Consider the following 16,471-nt stretch of genomic DNA (forward strand, 5'->3'; position numbering starts at 1 on the left):
CGATTTTGCAAGGTAATGCTGGATGGTTTGGTTCACAGGTGACTTTTGCTTGAAAAATCCCGTACTCGTATGTAGGTTTTAAGGGCTATGCTTTCAGTTCGAGCTGGTCTATGTCAATGCTTAGATTATTTGTCGCAGTTAATTAAGACCAAGTGGTTTGTTATTGTTTTTGCTGTTGCGTTAGTGGCAAAAAACGTTTCCCGAAACTTTTGAGAAATACTGACGTGTAAACGTTCTTTGGACATATAAAAATTCGGTATTCGGGTTTTAAGTTATTTTCTTGCACTTGCTAATTTTTATAAGAAGTTTTATATATTCAGTAAAAACCTTACAGAAATAAGTTTTATATAATTACCCACTCCCCTAAAACACTACCGTATGTCAGAAAAGAACCAACTAAAGACCAAAAATATATTTTAAAAATAAATCATCTATCATAAGATCCTTCAAATTGGTCAAATTACGGGGTATCATTGATCACGTTTGCAGTATTTGTCAGTCATAAATGTTCTGTCAAACAATCTGAAAGCATATATAATTTTCGATCCTAGCTCAATTTTCGGCAAATGCCTTATTGCCCTAGATTTTTATATTTGGAAGTAATTTTTACGCGAACTATAGTTTTTTATTCAAATATATCCAGAATATAAGACGGCGCAGCATGATTATTGTTCCATGGTTTCTATATTCCGAATATGCATTGGAAATCTACTGTCCTTGGACGTCTTTTTAGTATATATCATTCATTTGACGAGTATTAACATACATGCACGATTTAAAAGTGGTGATTTTAGCTTGGGAGCCAAAAAAGTTTGAAGATGAGGAACTGCAGCCAGTTCAAAATGTTTAAAGGGCAGCAAGATACTTTCAAAGTTAAAGAAATTTGCATCTCAGAAATTTTGCATGAACACTGCAGAAAAAAGTCGTTCTTGTAACGGAAAGAAAAAAGTCAAGTGAAACTTGATCAACCAGTCAAATCAACGACAAAGCTAATTATCCTTGACACTAAAATAATGCTCTGTAGTTGGTTTACTAAGCTGTTGGGCTAATCCGGCATGCTGTGTTAAGAGCTACTAAAAGCGGGTGGAGCTACAAATGGGAATGCTACCCACAACAACTCATCTAATAAAAGCGAACGAAAAACACTTGGAATTTTCCACTAGGCACGAGCCAATCCCATCATCCCATCACTTAAGTTACAAGACGTGTTGAAAAATAATTTAAAAACGTCGGCAGAGAGGTTAAGCCTCGCGCTCCTTATATCCCAGACTTGGCACCTTCTGTCTACGATTTTTGCAGTATTTATAAGTTTAGCGATTCTCATTTGTTCAAAGAAGAAGATCAAGAGAATTGAATGTGAATTCTTGGTCAAAACAATACTGTGACGATGCCCCAGCTTCCATATTCGTTAGCCATGGCTCCATTTGAATTTTTACTATTTTCAAATATAACGTATAACGGCTCACGTTTGACATGATATTCGGCAGACTGATTGTCTGTTTCCGAGTCGTGAGCATAGATCCAAGACACATCGCCAATAATAACACACACTGAAAAAATTTAGTGATTTTGGAATCAATAGTGCTTTCACTTTTGTTAGGCCCAAATCATCTTTCCAAATGGGTTTCACTTGTTTCCATTCTGGACGTGGTTCGTCGTCAATGCGTTTTTTTATTTTCTTTTTGTATTTCTCCAATCAAATACACTTGCTCGCGTCAAAAAATTATCACCGAAGACCTTTTCCAATATTCTTTGTTGAATAATTTCACTCATCGTAAAAATCGCCGAATGTACTTTATGTACGAAAGTACTTCAGAAAGACAATCGTACACTAAATACTAATAATTATTAATGATTATTCACTGACCGTCATACCAAGCTAAAAAAAAACTTAGACGATTGGGTTTTCACGCGATATTTAAAGTAAAACTTTTTACTATTTTTTGCTCATAGAAGTATTTCACATTTTATGCCGCTCATCGATAAAAACTGAAAAACTTCTTTTCTTTTCACATTGTGTGATTTCTTTAAAATTTAATCGAAGATCAGGCAAGTGCCTTTGAAGATCCTCTAGAACATCTAAACTGCTGATACCTATGAGTTATACTGCAGTTGCCTGAATGAGGATCACTTCGATTAGGCATTTTTAACAGATCACATTTATCGCTTACTTACTGCTTTCTCCATTCAATAGCTTGAAGAAGCGTGTTTTTTTTTCAAAATAACTACCAGCGGCTCTTGAAAATACGAGTACACACATACTGGCACTTAGAACGCAATAACTTCACTCCCAATCTATGAAATGTCATGAAATTCTCACTGGACAATCGATAACTTCTAACATACTAGTCCATATATAGATGGCGCCACCAGAGGCGCTAGATTCAAAAAGTCCTGTTTACTTTGGAACGCACCTTGTATATTAGAAATATGTCTAAACACAAGTAATCATTTCTTATATAGAATAAGGAGAAGCTTGAATGCTCACATACGTAGCTCCTAAAAACGCTCTCAAGCAATTAAATCACATAAAAACTAGTTTCACTTAATGATGACGACTTACGTTTCCTTATTTATAATCACATTAAATATCGGTAGGCCTTAATAGAAATTAAACCAGCGAATCAACCATTCATAACCGCACTTAAAGATGCACACACACATACATATGTATCTAGAAAGCGGCAGTAGCGCCCAAAAATTTAACAAAAATTCGACAGCCGCGCTGCCGCGGCAATAAAAGTGTTTTGCAGACGAAAAACTCGTAAAAATCAAAGTGTTATGCGTTATCGAGGATGCCGATGCCACAGCGATAATAAAAATGCAATGAACCAGCGCCACCACTACTGACCCCTTCTCACTTCGCGACCCAGTGCACAATAATAATGGGTAGAAATTCCGGTGCCGCACATACATACATGGATACACACTTATATAAGCAGACACATATGTACACATAAGCGACCGAAAATCCCGTTGCACAAATATCTATATAACTATACACATGTGTGAATTTGGGTGTATGCTACACCTGCGCTGCACTTCGGTGCCACCGATGCGGTAACGCCGGTTTTCCCAAACTATTTCCTTAAAAGCGTGCATTTTTTTCTCTCACACAAAAATGATACTTCTTTTCATGATGTCTGGTTTATTATCATTTTCAGCGTTACAATATTTTTCAGCTCTTCTTCTTCTTTTTTCACTTGTTGAAGCGGTGAAATTTGTATTTTTTCTTGCATGCGCTTTGTTGTTGCATTATTGTTTATTTTCTCACTTTTTCTCGGTTTTGTAATCATTAGCTGAAGAGGCGGCAAATGTGAGTGAAAGTTTTTCACCTGCCGACGCCGCCGCCGCTGCCGCGCTCTGCACCAATATTGACTGGTTAGCTTGCTATTTGGCTGGCTGACTGGTTGCTTGGCGGTTCGATGAGATTTTGATTATTTGGTCATTGGGTTGCTGCAACTTGTTGCACGTTGGCGCTGTCTGTTGCCCGCAGCATAAAATCGTAAAATTCAATTGCGCATTGCATAAAAGGCTGACGAAGGCGAGGTGAAAAATAAACATAATGGGTTAAACGTGCAAGCGCCAGCAAGACAGCATAACAGCGGAGCGAGACTTACATATAGCGACTTACATATGTGCACATATGCATAACAATGTTAATATGTATAAAGCGCACTGAGCTGGCATGTGATTAATATTTATGATTGTGCCAGTAGATTGCCTACGCGCAATTTTTAGTTGCGTATACGCAATGTACTACTCTGATGTATACATATGGTATAAACTGTGATTTCATGCTATACTATCATCAATGCATACCAAAAAGGTCTCAATGCTACAGATTATATTCTTTATACTTTGCAAGAATTTATGAAACTGTAAGGCGTTTAAAAAAGGAAGCCTTCCATTAATCATGCAGTCCGGCGCCTCTGAGTTATGATCATTGAGGGCTTTTGAATTTATTGTTCGATAAAAAGATTTGTAGTGATACTGTGTTTGCTGTTATTGTAGTTATAACAGTTTGAAAACAAACTACATATATATTTATGCAGAATATTAATGAGATGTCCGTCCTTATTCGGTTATAATTCTGGGTACACCCGGTTATATAGACACGACTCTTCTATGTGAGTATGGTTAATACTAACCAAAATGTTCCGAAAATTTATGAAACTACGATCTTAACACATCTGGATACTTCATTATAACACTTTTGAGTCAAAACTAATTAATAGTAGACTACATAGTAGTGGAGTATACTGATTTTACTCAAGATATGAACCAATTTATCAACGACTTTTAGTCTTCTGCGCTTTCATATGCCACAGAAGTTGTACTAGTTAATTGGGAGCCTATTGCAGATATAAATATGTAGCACTATATGTATTTGTTGCAAAATTAAGTTTCGAAAGTTTCAAATGGTCAGTAGTCGAAAGCAAAATTTCACCGTTAGATAACTAAATAACGTTTTGGGCGTATTTTTTCCTTAAGCAAATATTTCTACTTTGCAAATATTTATTTCCTGCATATTATTTCACTTCGAGTACTTAAGTCTATAATTACGTCTTCTATGTTTAACTATATTATTTTTTGCTGCTCGCATTTATTTTCACAAATTTTTGCATTCACTTTCTTAAGTATTTATTACAGTTACTTATAGAGAAATTGAAAGCTAAAAACAAAAATTTAATATTTTATTTTTTAAGCACAAAAACTCAAACAAACAGATCTTAAATTTTTAAGTGGAAGTTAGCTCCCTTCAGGTTATGACAATTTGTATTATTTTATATTTTCTATAAAAAAACATCTTTCAAAAATTTTTATTTTCGACAATTTTTTTTATTTTCAAAAATTTTTTATTTTTAATTTTTTTATACAGTAGAAATCTCCAAAATTCAGTTAATATCATTGACTATCTACATTCAGAATTTTCTTTCCGCTGATATTTTCTGATAAGTTTTTCCGTGTCAAAATTACTCGTAAAAATATTTATGCACCAAAATGTTTAGCCATAAAAATAACAATTCTGATGTTAGTTCAGTTTTTCTGTTCTGCTTTTTGAAGAAAGAGTCTGCTGATGGACGAACACAAGGCGGAAGGCTTAGAAATCGTACTTAAAAACTTACTTCAAAAAGGGCAGTGCTTTTTAGGCTGAATAAAAAAGAAGTAATAAAGAAAGTAAATATGTTTACTAAGCAAAGTTTTTTCTTTTGGACGTCCACTCCTTTTACGTCTAAAGTAGCACATCCTAATCCCTGATGATTGATTTTCTGGTCCGGAAACTCGCCATCAAGCCAAATTTTTGCTTCAATTTCATTTTTTTCCCTCAATGTACATATGTACCTTTATATGTACAATGTGTATGTTATACAAGGAGCGTTCCAAAGTAAACAGGACTTTTAATAAAACAAAAGGTTTTTTCAGCAAAATCAATTTATTTATTTTCAAAGAGTACCCTTCTGCTTCAATACAGCTTTTTGCACGGTCCAAAAGCATGTCGAACGTTAGCCGGTATGGCCGCCAATATGCCGGTGCAAGCCTTTTGAGTGGCCTCTACGTCTGTATAACGCTTTCCTTTCATGGGCAAATGCACTTTTCCGAAAATGAAGAAGTCGCTCGGTGCCATATCACGTGAATACAGGGAGTGGTTAATGGCTAAAACGTGATTTTTGGACAAATAATCGTCCTACGAATGGTGGCTTCTGAGCAATTTTTAGTCGTCAGTCAATTTGTGCGGAACAAACCGTGCACACTTTCCTAAGCCCAAATGTTCGGTCAATGTGATAAATCAATGTTTTGGAGATGTTGAATTCCATTTCCATGAATTTCAATGATGATTTCAGCTAATTTTTGGTGAATTCACGCACAGTTTCGATTGAATTTCCGATGATCACGGATTTTGATTGGCCTACATGTTGGTCGTCATTTATGACCTCAGGACCACTTTGAAAACGTTGAAACCACTCGTGCACTCTGCTACGGGACAGCCAATCATCGCCAAAAACTAGTTTCATCAATTGAAACGTTTCGGTAAAAAGTTTTACCAATTTTTAAACAAAATTTAATGTTGGCTCTTTGTTCGAAGCTCATTTTCGCACCGATAACACAAACATACTGACACTTAAAACGCAATAACTTCACTTCCAGTCAATGAAATGTCATGAAATTCTCACTGGACAATCGATAAATATAGCAGATTCTAACGCACATATAGACATATAGATGGCGCCACTAGGGGGCGCCCGCCGTAGACCTTTAACTCTAAAAGTTGAGGCCACTGACTCCAAATTTCGACTCGTTGTTGAATCGCTTATCCTTCCACGATGAAATGGCAAACCTTACTGAAGAAATGCCAAAAGAGCCGAAGAAAATGTGGCGTCGTTTGCTGTTCCTATCGGTCTACTTTTTTGGCGTCCCTATAGAAAAGCCCGTTATAGCCGGTCATATAATAAATTAGTTAAATTAGATAGAAATCTAGTTGTGATTGAGTCAGGCGCTAGCATTTAAAATATGCGAGTGTCAATGCCACTGGAAATTACATACCATATATACCTTCCTGCTATGTTACAAATGTTACATATATAGTGTGAAAACCGTTTAAATCGCAACAACAACAAAATCTGATACAGATTATTTTTATTTACCCCGGCTGTGGCGGTCACGTATGAGGTTAAATGATAAACACAGTCGCGTGGTAAATCTAAATAAAGATACGAGCGAAGTGTAAACAAACCTAAATTAAGATTATAAAACTGAAAATGGATAAAACAAAACACACAAAGGTCAACTACACATTTAAGTAGCGACGGGGCACACATAATAAACTGCTCAATTACAAAAACGAAATCTAAATTGACTTAATTAGTACAAAACAAACCCTGAGGGTTGACCAATGCGTAGCAGAGTTGTGGAAACAATTTGTTTTTATTTTTTAATTGTATTTTTATTATTTCTATTTTTTATTTTTTAATAATTTTTTTTAATAGTTTTTTTATATTTTTTTTAATTTTTTTTTTTTAGCGCCACCTGCCACTCGCACATATGCCAAATAATTTTATACGCAATTTACGGTGATTTTTATGCATTCAAACGAAGTGCGGACAAAAATGCTGGCAATAAAAATTTTTGAACGCCAAAATTGTATATACAAATATGGTATGTATATATATACATATACATATAACTTAAAAAAAATATTATAAAATGATGATTGCCTAAAAAGTGGGCCAACGACCAATGACCGTGCCATAACACAGTGAGTGGGAGCAAAACGAGCGCAAAAAGTAGAGAGAAGTGAATGTGTAACTGTATTTACATTATATATAATGGTGTATATAAAGCTATAGGCCATGCCACATTCCACGCAAAAAAAAAATGGTAGCACATTTTGCATTGCGAATATTTATGTTTGCGGCTGTGTGTGCGCGTATGTGTTGGTAGCGCCTCAAGTCAAACCAGTAATATTTCCCACGAAAGTCGAGCAAAACAGAAATAAAGCGCAATAAATGCAAAATAAAATGAAGTAATAAAACCGCTATGCAAAGAAAGACTATAGCATTTATATAGACACATACATACATATTTGTATATACATATGTATGTATATATAGTTGCAATCACTTCGCCGGTTCTTTGTTTTACTGTCCAATGCAATCACCTGCGACTTAACTAACTAACCCGCATATATTTAGTACTCATTACATGACGCATAAGCTTACATACATACATACATATACAATATATTGACAGACTACTTATGTTCTATATTAATCTCTTTTGCTATATAAACCAATCGAGAGAAACTCATTTTTCTAGGCAACTAAAAAGCGTCGATGTTTTATTGACACATGCAAATGATATGATTAAGTGTTGAATACCGCTTGTGAGCAAGGGTGATCAATTGTCATTATAAACGTTAGTTATAAGCGGTGTTTAAGGCTGTGAACTAAAGATTTATCACATGAGAGCCAATCTTTTTTTCTTTCATAATCATTCTTTTCATCATCATAGAATGTCTAATAGTACAGTGAACTTTTGGAACACTATTATTTAGAGCAATATACTCGTACTAGACACAATCTTACACCCGTTTCCGTTAAATTTACCCGAAACGCATTAGATTCACAGTCCATATAAGTTCCATGTGGATATTAAAGGCAAGCAAAATCGGAGTGAACGCCTTAGAGAGGAGGTTACTGACAAAAACATGAAAAAGTTCACATAATAATTTTGGCTGACGGTAAGCTGAAGTGTCAAGGCACCGTGTCATAAGTCAATGAAAATGATGGCAAAAACCCATGAATTGGGCTTCGAATGGCTTCCGCATTGACCCTGTTGTTGTTGTTCTAACAGTTACCTAATCTCCGTTAGGATGGAAAGTGTTCAGTGAATTTTATTACGTTCATACAATTTATGTAATGACTGGGCTCGATCCCACCTCCATCCAATTAAAAAGTTTTTTCTAAAAGCAAATGCTTATCTGCAAATAATGGACGTTCGTCGAAAAAATGTAAAAAAAATATTTATGAAAAGCATAATATATGGCATCTTTGTTACTAATTCATTGTGAGCTTGAATACATAAAGGCGTTGGAGAAAATGTTTTGCGATGTATTGTGGCGCTTCAAACGAGCTTTACTGTCACTTGGTAACTTCACTTAGTAAACATTCATCAAAACTCAGCAGACACAAAAGAAATCGGCAATATATTACCAGTCACCGAGAAAACTTTAAGAAAGAAAGTTTTGAATTTATACTACATACTAGCTGACCCCGCAGCCGTTGTCCTGCGCGAAATTATGTGTTTTGAAATGAAAAGACAAAAATTCATATTTTATTGATAATCATTTATTTGCTATTTGTCTACATTTTTCTTCAATGCAACGCAGCTTGATAAACAAAATTTTTTGGTTTCTGTTCCGGTGCGTAAATGTACAGAGAAGATGGTTTTCCAACTCTTGAGCACGCCACGTATATCTGGCCGTGTGAAAAACATAGCATTTCCAAATGTATGCCACCCACTATGCGACTATTCTGTTGATCGTCATTTTAAATTCAATTTTCACTGGAAACGGAATACTTTTGAACCGAAATGGCAAATCGTTAGAACTCAAAAGAAATCCGTAGAATCAAGCATTCTGTCCCTTATATTTGATAGGTGCATCCCAATCAGATTGCGATAATGCGGTGGCATACCAGGCCTCTCCAAAGAATTTACAAATTCCACTGGTAATTCACGGTGTCGTCTTCATTGTCAGACGATCGATCGATTTGTATGATTGCAAGTCTCCTGGAATTTGACTTTGAATTTTCCAGTTTAAGTCAACAACATAGGTATTTGTGGCAGCTAAGATTGCTCGTACACTCAAGGAATCGTACTTACGACAGTTTGGCCAATGTTCGTATAAACATTCGTGATGAGTCCATCTTTCGTGAATTGATAAACGGCATATGGGATTGATATCAGACCATGGGAAGTATTCTAATGCATTAGTTGAGAACACACCTGGATGTCCATCTACTGGATGACCCTGCTTTCTGCGTAACAATTTCTTCGATGATGCATCCCATGTATAATATCAACGTATTTCGAATAGAGCAATGTTCTCGCAAACGGATCACTGACGGAAGTTGAGAAAAAACTCGCTAATGTTAATTTTGTTGCTGGTGGTGTTTCTGTTGACCGTACTGTATTCTCTGAGTTGAAATAGACTCTTTGGTCATTCCCCAAATTAACTTCGAGACGCACAACAGTCGGAAAACGTTCATGAATTTCAAAAGAAATATCCTACAAAGCACTTTATTTCAGTTCACGTATCGACCGTGTCGTTTAAAACCAATAACCGCCATGTTGCTTCCTATGGTGACGTATTTACAAACGCATTTTATCGATTACACCGCAACATTCACATGACTTTTGAATGTGAATTAAACAATAGTGGAGAATATGGTACGACCAATGTGTTGTCAACTTTGATGTGTTGTTAACTTCGATATTTACGCCGATAGAGTGGATATCCATCATTTCCAGCTTGTGTTTCAGAAAAGCACATGGATAATGTTTCGCGCATTTATTGTCAGGCATACAAACCGAATTGTAATTGTGGTGTCCGCAAGGTCCATGAACCATGTTGGTTTTCATCACTTCATATAATACTGGATCTTTCAATCATCATTAACTTCCGCAGAAATGAGTTCATCAATTTGATCTGGTGTGACAACCATCCACCATCCAAAGAAGAATATGTACGTGCGACAAACCTCTCTTTTGCCACTCAACAGAGTACATTTAGCATCTAACAGTACCACATATACCTACCCTACTCCAAGATAAACTCCATGAAACATCGTAACTGTTGTTTGAAAAGTCGTGCTGTGACATCGTGACGATCGCTTGCTTATTGACCGCGATCCATAATTCCGCACGTATGTCACCGCATCCTGGGAGTACTTCTTGCCTTGCCTTGCCTTTGGCTGCCATACTTTGATGGACCGATATTAGGGGACCTCTTCGTGGCTTCGTAACAAATTTCAATCTGCAATTGACCTCTTTGTGTGAAACGCACGTAAAGTTTTCACTGAATAATTTTTCTTTTGAATAGCCGGAATAAAAAAGCAAGCGACCGAAATTGAACTATTCAAATAATTTACAAATCAAAATATTGAAAAACAAAACAAACAAAAATTGAAAAAAATGTTTATGGAAAAAAGATACTTTTTGGAATTATCCTAAAAAAAAAAGTATTCTCGATGTGATAAAAACTTGATCCACAGATGTTGCCTTTTACTTTGGCATCGTTTTGTTTAATACACGTTTACGCCAATTTAAGGTTTGAATATTGGATACTGCGATGGTAGCGCCATCTATCGGTCAAACATTCCAAATTTAAAAATGAAAAAATAATTTAAAAAACATTTTCCAGTGGACTAAATTGTAAATATAAACCATTCCCGAATCTCCTTGAACGTACACACAAAATTTCATCAAAATCGGTCCATCCGTTTAGGAGCAATTCCAAGGCAAACACACGGTCAGAAGATTTATATATATAAAGATTTCTTTTTCATGGAGGATGGAGTCATATATAAAAGTTCAAATGAGGAAAGTTCTCTGAGCGCCATTCACTTGGGAATGATCAGAAACGATTCTTTTATATATGACTCAAGGTGACTCTGAGTAGACAAAAACGAAGGTATTTAAATAATCCGGGGTTCACTGTAACCACATGTTTTAGATATTATTATATTACAGGAAAGATATTAAAACAACCAGAGCTTTACTGCATTCGAGTCTACAGTTTATGCCGCACTCAATTTCATTATTAATTCGTCTATCAATCCGTTTATTGACTTGAAATTATAAACACGTTCATTTAATGAATTCCAAGAGTCATCCACTCAATAAAATATGAGCTGACAACATTGTCAGTGAATAATATATAACATATGTACATATACGGAAGATTACCTTTTCCATTTGCAATGCATGGCGTTCGATGAGACGGACGTGAGAAATTTTTAATTTCAGTTTATTTTATTCGGCTTTGTGGGCATTTCGATTATTTTCTATTCAAATTGGACGCCTTGGCGCCCTTTCTTATTATGTATGGAGGTATTAATGCTTCATTTGAACTCGTTAGTATTTTTTTTTAAACTCAAGCAGCGCCTGCAGCAACACTCAATTGCCACAATCACACCAAATTAATAGGGCCAAAAGTAGAAATCATATTTCAAGGTGGTTTCAGGCGCGTTTTCTAACGTCAGCTACATACTATATGTATATATGTATGTAGTATTCACGTTCATTATATGTAAAGCCGAATGACTTTTTTTGAATAATTACAAAAACAAGTAAAAATACGTTAGATAAACAAATTGCACTTCACGGCATAGAGCGAAAAATATATGTTTGTATGCTGGAGGGTATGAATTTGTAGGTAAGTATTTACAGTCACTTACTAAATTGTTCGTTTAAGATAATATTTACTTCACACACGAAATTAAAATGTACAAAAGTAATTAACTATTTAGACTCAGATAGGTTAGGTTAGATGGGTGATCCCTCAACAATTGCGGGGGAACCGTATTATCTGGTTAAGTGTCACAAATCTGGTTAAGTGGCTTCTTTTTATTTCCGATGCCCTGATCTGGCAAAAGCGGAACATTCGTCTGCGCTAAACCAGTCCTTCTTAGACGCTTACCACTACAGCTGCCCCTCCAAAGGCGAGCACCAACAGCCGGAACTGTCCCTGGTGGTCAAGCAAACTCTGAGAACTTAGGAAAAAGGTACGTAGGTTCTTCAATAAGGCGAAACGTACGGGTATCTGGGGATCTGGGAGGAATATAAATGCAACATAACCTCCTAAAAGAAGGAGATTAAGTCTGCAAAGCAGACAAGCTTTAGCAAGTTCTATGAACCATACGACCAGCGTGGGGTGGTCGGTAGCTTTCTAGCACTTTTACGGGAGGGAGAGCAGGTTATACTGCCACACCTTGTTCCGCTAATGAGAGATAGCCTCTGACTGGCATATATACCTGAAATATGGAGAACCGCGAAGGTGATCTTTAGATCCAAGGTAAAAAGGGAGTTCACTGAGAAAATCCTTCAAGCCAATTAGTCTAGCTTCTTTTTACTAAGAAGATCGTGGATCATGAAAAAAGGTTGTGAGCGCTGAAAATTGCAGGCAGATCAAACAATACTGCTCTGTACCAGCTAACTTCGGAAATAGAGAGTTCGCTGGAAGAAGAGATATGCGCTTTTCTAGACATCGAAGGTACTTTTAACAACACATCTCACAAGAGAGTAGCCAGGGCACTGAAAAAAAGGAATGTGGGAACACCGATGCGCAGATTGATAGAGACCGTACTGGGCACCAGAATAGCTGAAACCAGAGTAGGAGATACCTGGATCTCGGCACTACAAGAAGCTACACGCAGAGTGGAGTGCTATTCCATTTGTTATGAAATCTACTAGTTTTGCTAGCTAACGATGGGATCCGCTGTCAAGTTTATGCGGATGACATTGTCAATATAGCCAGAGACAATTTCGTGGACCCTCTCTGCGACTTAATACAAAGGGGTTTCAACCTGGCTAAATGATGGTGCAGTAGTTGAACATAAAGCCCTCTATGACGACCATCGTCCCGTTCACTCCGGTATTTGATTAGCGCAAAATCGATACATTGCTGAAACGAATGGTTACTGGCGCTAATAAGTGGATCACTTACAACAACGTCAAGCAAAAACGGTTGGGGTCGAATAGCAGTGAGCCAATGAAAACGTTGGTCAAGCCAAGATTAACACTCCAGAAGGTTTTGCTATGTGAACGGTGAGATTGGCAGGGAACCATATACTGCTATGAATTGCCTCTCTATGGCCAAACTCTTAATACGAATCTATTTTATCAGCATCTGTATGAGGTTTTCTTTCAGAGTTGTGTTATGATATTTTCTTCAAAACACCACCACGTTATGCTACATAAAACCATCATTTCAATGCAAAATTAATGGATTTCTTTTTACTGGGGCTTATATTAATGATTGATGTTTTCATACATGGTAATTCGGTGGCAGAAATTTAACAAATAGGTAATTGAATAATCTACGATTTTTTATCAGTAAATTATTTTTATTTCCAATAAAAAATATTTTCTCCTTAAAAACTAAAATTTCATACACTTACGATTACTTTCATGAATCACTGTAGGCACGTAAAATACCTTTAACGCTAAATCAATAGACATGTATCGCCAAATAGTTGAACGAACGACGTGACCAAAAGCGTAAAACAAACAAATTTCACAAACAGCTACTACAACAAATAAAAATACCTGCACATGTGCAAACGTGCTGCCTGGACGTTGGCCATTTTCAGGCTTGCACGTTGAACGCCTCAAGCAAAAGTACTTTGAATTTCGATTACTTACTTATTATGTGCCTTAACAACAGCCAACAACATGCCAACACACATACATGTACAATATAAAGTGATATTCATTAGTATATATTATTGTAAGTACGCTCGTCTGTTCGTCTGTCCGTCTGTTGGATAATTGAAACTCACCTTTCGGCATGCCACACGGTCCCTTCGTACGTGAGTTATCCAAAAAGTCCAAATCATATTTGCGCGCAGGTGGATAGGTGAGCGCCACATGTGCCTCGCCCAGCTGCAGTAGACAGCAGATATGCAGGCAAATGTATAATGCCGTGGCGGTAGAAGCGATTGTTGCGGATGGTGTGGCCATTACGCCTGCTGACTTATGCCGTTGCCGGCGGCGATTATTGCTGTGCGCCGCATTCATTGTTGCTGCTGCTGTGGTTGTTATTATTGTTCTGTTTTTATTATTGCTAACTTTTTGTTTGTTTAAGCGGTTATTATCTCGAAATTTTTTAGTTAAATATCTTATGTGTATTTTCCACGTGCCGTTACCCGTATTTTATTTGCATTTACTTTTTTGTTATAAAAACAATAAAAAAGCTATTTCACTACTTAAGTGTGAGCAAATATTATTTCTGTGCACTTTTTCACACTTTGCACTTTGTTTCAACTTCAAGCGTGTGGTGTGTGTGTTTCAAGACTGCAGTTTACGCCCAGCCATCGATGGACCTAGAAATTTTGTGATTATTTATTGTGTTTTGATAGAAAATTTTTATTTTATTTATTTCATTTAAATTCTTTCATTTCAATAAAAATAAAAAAATAAATTCATAAATTAATTTTAAATATGAAAAATATTTTATTTTTATAATAATTATTTTTTTAATGTACATTAAATTTTTTCATTTCATTAAAATAAAAGATTTTATTTCGGAATTTTAAATGTGGAATAATTTATTTATTTTATTTTTATTAATATTTTTTTTATTTTTTGTTTTGTTGAAATAAAATTTTTTTGACTCCTACATTTAAATATAAATTACATTATTTTTTTAATTTTTTATTTATTTTTATAATTTATTTAGTGTACTGTAAATTTTTTCCTTTCATTGAAATAAATTTTTTTTAATTCGTTACTTTAAATATAAAAAATATTTTTTTTATTTTTATATTTTTCATATGTTTTTTTTAATTATTTTTTGTTTTTGACTTTTTTATAATTTTTTCTTTCCAATAAAAATAATAATGAAAAATATTTCTTTTTTTAATTGTTATTTATTACTATTACTTTTGTATTTTCTTTAAATTTGCTCATTTTATTAAAGTAAACTTTTTTAAGTATATAAAAAAATATTTTATTTTATATTCCAAATATTTTATTTTGTTCTATTTTATTTTATTTACTTTATTTTACCATATTTTTGTTTAGTATTAAAAAAATATTTCTTAGTGATTCGAAATGTTGAAATTAATGTTGCATAAAACTTAATAATTTAACATTTAAATAACTTAATATTTTATTTTTTTTTTAACAACTACATCACTAATTTGATATATATATTTTTTACAGATGCTTTATTTTCACTTTTTAATTGTTTAATGAAAATAGTCTTCAATTTTTTTATTATAATTTTTCTTTAAAAGCAATCTACATGTTTTTTTCCAATAATATTATCATAATTTTTCCAATGTATTTTATTTCTTTTTTTTTTAATTTCAAATTTATTATGTTTTACTTGTTGGTTTTTAATTATTCATATTTGTATACTATAATATTTATTATTGTGTATTTATTAAAATTTAAAAAAATATTTTTTTATAGGTGTGAAAGTTTTTCTCCAATTGTAAACCTTTTTCTGTCATTAAAAGTTTTTTCATAAATTTTAAATTGTTTTAGCTTTAAATTAAAGTTTTCAAAATTTTACAGTTAATTTTTTGTATAAAAATTTACTTTTTTCTTAAATATATTTTATTTCAACTTCAACATCAACAATTCGCCAAATACATATGTTTGTTGTTCTTGCACTCAGTTGCTCACTGTTAACTAATTGTGTACATTTTGTTGGCGTGTGCTGTCACGTTCACGTGATTATTTCATTAGCATCAGGCCAACACACAAAAAAAATCAACAAAACATAAACAAATTTTAATGCTACAGCTTTACTGAATTCACTTCTTTTCTTTGCTGTTTAAATACTTTACTTATCACTTTGCAACTTCTTATTATACACACACTAAGCAGTTGCTAATTGCCGACTTCTTTGTATTTTTGCAATAATATTGCGTAACTTTTAATTTGTTTGCACTTGTTGCACTTTTTTTCATGTTATTTTTATTTTAATCGTCTCTTAGTTATGTTTTCCACCTTGTGGTTGTTGTGTTCTGATTGAATGGAAATTGCGCTAATTGAAGTTACGCCGTTTTAATCTATAACGAGAAAGAAAATAAAAGATGACCCTGAATTACAATTATAATATTATGTATAATAATTTTTCAATAAAACAAAATTAGTCGTGATACGAAGTGAATCAAAAGTTAATAAATTCTTAACCTAACTTCGTAGTCATGACCAAAAAATCAGAAGCGTTCAACAG

At 34.4% G+C, this 16,471-nt stretch overlaps 1 protein-coding gene across 8 annotated transcripts in view; it reads right to left on the reverse strand.

The window, feature by feature from the left end:
• Window positions 1-16,471, reverse strand: part of LOC105222440 (uncharacterized) — a 165,373-nt gene that overhangs the window by 94,795 nt on the left and 54,107 nt on the right. For 7 of the 8 annotated variants that reach the window (XM_049450693.1, XM_049450697.1, XM_049450696.1 and 4 more), the window contains exon 2: window positions 14,064-14,606. In XM_049450693.1, coding sequence (XP_049306650.1) covers window positions 14,064-14,301 — 238 coding nt within the window. In that variant the 5' untranslated portion in view covers window positions 14,302-14,606. The remainder of the gene's footprint in view (window positions 1-14,063; window positions 14,607-16,471) is intronic. The other variant, XM_049450695.1, reaches the window with a different exon arrangement.

The sequence above is a fragment of the Bactrocera dorsalis genome, chromosome 3 (assembly GCF_023373825.1).
Source record: "Bactrocera dorsalis isolate Fly_Bdor chromosome 3, ASM2337382v1, whole genome shotgun sequence".
Taxonomy (NCBI): Eukaryota; Metazoa; Arthropoda; class Insecta; order Diptera; family Tephritidae; genus Bactrocera; species Bactrocera dorsalis.